This window comes from Lytechinus variegatus, chromosome 9 (genome assembly GCF_018143015.1).
Source record: "Lytechinus variegatus isolate NC3 chromosome 9, Lvar_3.0, whole genome shotgun sequence".
Taxonomy (NCBI): Eukaryota; Metazoa; Echinodermata; class Echinoidea; order Temnopleuroida; family Toxopneustidae; genus Lytechinus; species Lytechinus variegatus.
Genome location: NC_054748.1, coordinates 38,533,401 through 38,539,101, shown reverse-complemented (window position 1 = coordinate 38,539,101; position 5,701 = coordinate 38,533,401). Strand labels below are relative to the sequence as shown.

The following is a 5,701-nucleotide window of genomic DNA, read 5'->3' as shown; positions in this document are numbered from 1 at the left end:
AAATTTTTCTGTTCAAATATTACAAAGGCAATTTATTTTTTTTTTTGGGGGGGGGCTCTACTTGATTAAATAATAATTGTTATCTGTGTTGGTAATGTTGTTACCTGTAACGTTGGCTACTCTACGGTATGGGGTATTGTAACAGAGCTCATGTGTGATAACGGGACCCTCGGGGGACCCTTTATGCACCTGTTCCTGTCTTTATGGTATGATCCTATCAATCTTGGATAAATCTGCAATTCAAAACAATTGATTTATTCAGACAATCTAGAGTTTCAAACTGGCTTTTTTTAATGTGCCATTTTGTCTTACTGGGGTTTTGAAATAAGAACTGAGTATTTTCTTACTGAGTTCTTACTCACTTCTTTTAAAGTTTAATTACTAAAAGATGCTTGCTACTTTTTTGGCATTCTACTGTCATAAATATTTTTAATATGTTAGAATTTTTTTCTTTGCAAATGTTACAAAGGCATTTTTTTTTGAGGGGGCTTTGTTGCACCCACAAATGTAATATAGCCCACAAATGTAATAACTCTTTACCCACAAATGTAATTACACTTTACTACAAATGTAATAATTTCACACAAATAATGTATTAATTTTTGATCGCCCACAAATGTAATAATGACTCTTTACCCACAAATGTAATTAATTTGAAGGGATTTCTGGCAAATCGTTCTGAACTAAAGTCGTATAGTAATGCGTTCATTAGATACAAAAGTGCAAAGTCTCTTTTCCTGACCCGGTTAATTAACAATTATAATATAAATCCAAAGTCTTTATTCCAGACCCGGTTGTTTCAAAAAGTATAATATAAATCCAAAGTCTTTATTCCAGACCCGGTTGTTTCAAAAATAATATTATGAGCCAAAGTCTTTATTCCAGACCCGTTGTTTCAAAAATTATAATATAAGTACAAAGTCTTTATTCCAGACCCGATTGTTTAAAAAATCATATGAGCCTAAAGTCTTTATTCCAGACCCGATTGTTTCAAAAATGATAATATAAGTCCAAAGTCTTTTCTCCAGCCGGTTGTTTAGAAAATTATAATATAAATCCAAAGTCTTTTTCCAGACCTGTTGTTTCAAAAATTATAATATAAATCCAAAGTCTTTATTCCAGACCGGTTGTTTATAAAATAATAATATAAGTCCAAAGTCTTTATTCCAGACCCGATTGTTTCAAAAATGATAATATAAGTCCAATTTTTTTTCTCCAGACCCGGTTGTTTCAAAAATTATTATATAATTCCAAATTATTTTTCCAGACCCGGTTGTTTAAAAAAATTATAATATAAATCCAAAGTCTTTATTCCAGAGCCGGTTGTTTAAAAAATAATTATATGAGCCCAAAGTCTTTATTCCAGACCCGTTGTTAAAAAAATTATAAGTACAAAGTCTTTATTCCAGACCCAGTTGTTTTAAAAAATAATCATATGAGCCTAAAGTCTTTATTCCAGACCCGATTGTTTCAAAAATGATAATATAAGTCCAAAGTCTTTTCACCAGACCCGGTTGTTTAAAAAATTATAATATAAATCCAAAGTCTTTTTCCAGACCCTGTTGTTTCAAAATTTATAGTATAAATCCAAAGTCTTTTTCCAGACCCTGTTGTTTCAAAAATTATAATATAAATCCAAAGTCTTTTTATCCAGACCCGGTTGTTTTAAAAATAATAATATAAGTCCAAAGTTTTTTTCCAGACCTGGTTGTTTAAAAAATTATGATATAAATCCAAAGTCTTTTCCAGAACCGAATGTTTCAAAAATTTAATATAAATCCAAAGTCTTTTTCCAGACCCGGTTGTTTCAAAAATAATAATATGAGCCCAAAGTCTTTATTCCAGACCCGGTTGTTTAAAAAATTATAATATAAGTAAAAAGTCTTTATTCCAGACCCGATTGTTTCAAAAATGATAATATAAGTCCAAAGTCTTTTCACCAGACCCGGTTGTTTCAAAAATTATAATATAAATCCAAAGTCTTTTTCAAGACCCTGTTGTTTCAGAAATTATAATATAAATCCAAAGTCTTTATTCCCACCCTGTTGTTTCAAATATAATGATATAGTCCAAACTAAGATACGATAATGATGTTCCGGTGAATAAAAATGAGAATCGAGCCTAGTCTCTCTCAGACCCAGTTAATTAAGACTGGTGGAATCAAAGTCTTTGTTGTTCTTTGAAATTATACTGAACGTATTGTGAATATACGCGCTATGAGTAAATTGAGAATCAAGCATAGTCTTTTCTCCAGACCCGGTTATTAAAAACTAAAAACTAAAACCCTATAGTAATGCCTTCATGCGGCACATGAGTCCAGTCTTTTTCCAGACGCAGTAGTTTCAAAAATTATAATGTAAGTCCAAAGTCTTTTTTCCAGACCCAGTTATTTCAAAAAATTATAATATAAGTCCAAACTAAGATACCATAATGATATTCCAGTGGAAAAAAGAAAATCGAGCTTAGCCTTTTCTCCAACCCTGTTATTCAAAAAGTGTAAATAACAATACAACAACAACAAAAACCGTATAAAGACCCTGTAATCTTATTATGCTGGATAACATGGACATATAGCGTAGTCTTTCAGCCAGACCCAGTCATTTGTTTTCAAAATAAGGCTAAGAGTAAAAATATAAATAACTCAAATATTTATTCCAAGCAATCCTTGAACCTAAGAACATGTTTTAAAAAGAGGTTTAGAATGTTTTCTTTATTCCAGACCTAATCATTACAAAAATTACGAAAAAAAATTCTTCTAACATAAGACCTATCATATTCTCTTGGAATAAGATGAGTTGTAAATGTACTTTTTCCTCCAGACCAGGTTATCTAAGAAATGAATTAAAAAAGAAAATCAAATCTAAAACCAATTTTTAAAATTGATACCCAGTAAAAAATATGTCTGTACCCACACCAAGATTCTTTTGTATAATAATACTAAGACCCCTACAAAACATTGTAATTATGCATTTGCAAAGAAAACGTCCATTTTCGAGACTTGATTATTATTTAAAAATAAAATTGTCTAAAACAAATACCAATAATCTAACTACTGTGGAATAACATGGAGATCGATTGTAGACTTTCCTCCAGACACAATTATTTCAAGAATTAAAAAAAACAATAAACCCAACCCCCAACAACGAATCTAAGAATCAACAATCCTCCAAATTAAGACCAAGTACAATAGCACATGTTTAGCGCGTTGTCTCTATTCCAGACCAGTCTTTTAGAAATTAATTAAAACAATCTTAAAAACATAAGACTTTGTCATATTCTTATCCTGTTGAATAACATGATTATTATGCTTAGACCTTCGTCCAGACCCAGCTATTTATAAGATAAACAAATATTGAAAAAAAAATCAAAGCTAAGACCAATCTCTAAAATTAAACCCAGTTAAAATGCTTGGGTTTAGAGAGGTGTCTTTACCCCTCATGCAGTTCTCTTAATGGATTTTAAAGACGGCTTGACGATTTAAAATGATTTATTAGCGGGCTAGCAAAATACACATTTTAGTTTGTTTTGATTTTGAAAGGGGGCGTGGTTGCCCGAGAAAGGGCTCGTGACCCGACCCGTAAAGGGCGGGGCAGCGCTTTTTGGCGCCCGCGCCAAAGAATTTGGGCACAATGCCAGACATTTGCCGCGGTTGAGCTATGCGCGGATAAAAGTGCGGGGAATGCTTCATTTTCGTTTTGGCTTTCAATGAAGAGAGATGACGGTGCATGTGTAAAGCGTGCTTACAAAATTTTTTGAAAATTTGCTTTCGGCACTGGCAACTAGGCCTAGGTGGCAGATATTTCGACATTTGTCTAGCTACCTATACCGGATATCTACACAAAGGATTCATACTTTTATTGGATTATACAGACGCTGATTTCAGTTTTTTACTGTCTTCAGACTTCAGCCTCAGGAATTGTTGCCGTAGAACTAAGACTAAGTTAGCTGTGCCGATTTGTGGACCTAAAAGATTCAGTTTGCAACTTCAGGATTGAATTTTTTCTTGGCGGTTCGCTTGATTGAACTTTGGAGGTGATTGCATCCAGGATTCATTGGGCTTGGCTGAGTGACGGAGCTTCGAGTCTAACTCTAGTTTCGCGAGTTGATCATGCCAAAGGTTAAGGCCAAGAAAATAACGACCGCAGGTGCGAGGAAGGGAGATGACACACCGAAGAGGAGGCCGGGTCGGCCGAGAGGTCCACGGGCGACGTCAACCCCCGCAAGGGTGGATCTGGGGCTGGGAGGCGGCAACAACGGGCCAGGAAGGAGCGGTGAGTTAAATCCCTCTCAGTCTCAAGTTGTCGATGTTGATGAAAAAAGTGGTAGGCCTAGGTCTAAAGTTGGTGATAAAATGGCAGAGCTAGATCTAGATCTAGTGGGGCGGGAAGGCCAGGCGCCCGTGGGCAGATCTATTGCTTGGCATGAGATAGTAGCTCAGGAGTCGGATACCGGTAGCTCGGGGCAGGCTCAGCCAGCAGTTTCAGTGCCGGCGCGGTCGGCAGGGGTAGCCGAAGATCTAGGCCTAGATCTAGTGGAGGTCGGTGTTGAGAGATCTGAGCCCCAGGCGCCTAGGCTTTCTGCCGTGTTGGGGGCACCGGAACCATTTATTAGCGCATGCGACCCACTAGGTGTGGAAGTGGCTATCTCACTGAAGGAAAAAATTTGGGCAAGTGAATATATAGATTTGGGAGTGCTCCTTAAGCATAATAATGCACGTGATGAGTTTGGGGCCTTGAGTGTAGGTGACACCACTTTGAGTTTGTGTCAATCGGGATCTGGTCTTGGTTTGCAACTTCAACCTCAATCAAAGGCTAAGAAAATCATGTCGGTAGAGCAGTGGACTTCGGTGTTTCTAGTATTTGCCTCAATTTACGCTGAGAAGCACATTGAAAGGAGCAGGGAGCTCATGAAATATATGGATTTGATAAGGCATGCAGCCCGTGCGTTTGCAGGTTATGGCTGGCGTGACTATGACACTCAGTTTAGGAGCAAGCAGGCGCGTTTACCCGGGCGATCCTGGGCGAGCGTCGACGCCGAGTTGTGGTTGATGCTGGTGGCCTCTAATGGTCCGCGGCAGCGCCACAATTTACCCCATGCCCCTCGCCATCAGTTCTACAGAGGGGAGTACGGCGCGAGAAAATCTTTTCCCTTCGGAGGAAAGGGACCCGGAGCCAATGGCACACCCAGCCGAGGCGTGTGCTTTGCCTTTAATAGAGGCAAGTGCATGCGAGGCAAAGCTTGCATCTATGAGCACAAGTGTTCCCGCTGCCAGGCGACAGGTCATGGGGCTAAGCAGTGTAGCCAAGGGCGGGCCGGTTCCAGTCCCGCTGGCAGTAAATAGGTCTACGGCTAGTGCGGTGTCGTCTATTGCTCCGACCCCTATTAAGTTAGCACGTTTGGTGCCCATGTTAGCTACTTATCCTAATCAGGAGCATGCTCAGTGCTTGTATAATGGTTTTAAGTTTGGTTTTTCATTACATTTTGAAGGGGACAGGGTCCCATTGGTTGTTAAAAACCTGAAATCAGCATTCGAACACATGGATACGTTGAAAAAGAAATTGAGGGATGAAATAGACTTAGGTAGGATAGTTGGGCCTTTTGTTGTTCCTCCCTTCGAGAATATGAGGTGTTCACCAGTGGGGTTGGTGCCCAAAAAGGCCCCAGGGGAGTTCCGTATGATTCAACATTTATCGGCACCCAG

General features: G+C 38.3%; 1 protein-coding gene across 1 annotated transcript; it reads left to right on the top strand.

Annotated features, from left to right (window-relative positions):
* Positions 1-3,688: 3,688 nt before the first annotated feature.
* Positions 3,689-5,068, top strand: LOC121420962 (the record flags this gene model as incomplete). The annotated part of the gene is made up of 1 exon (XM_041615521.1): positions 3,689-5,068. A coding segment is annotated over exon 1 (960 nt), but the record flags the coding sequence as incomplete, so codon positions are not given.
* Positions 5,069-5,701: the final 633 nt, after the last annotated feature.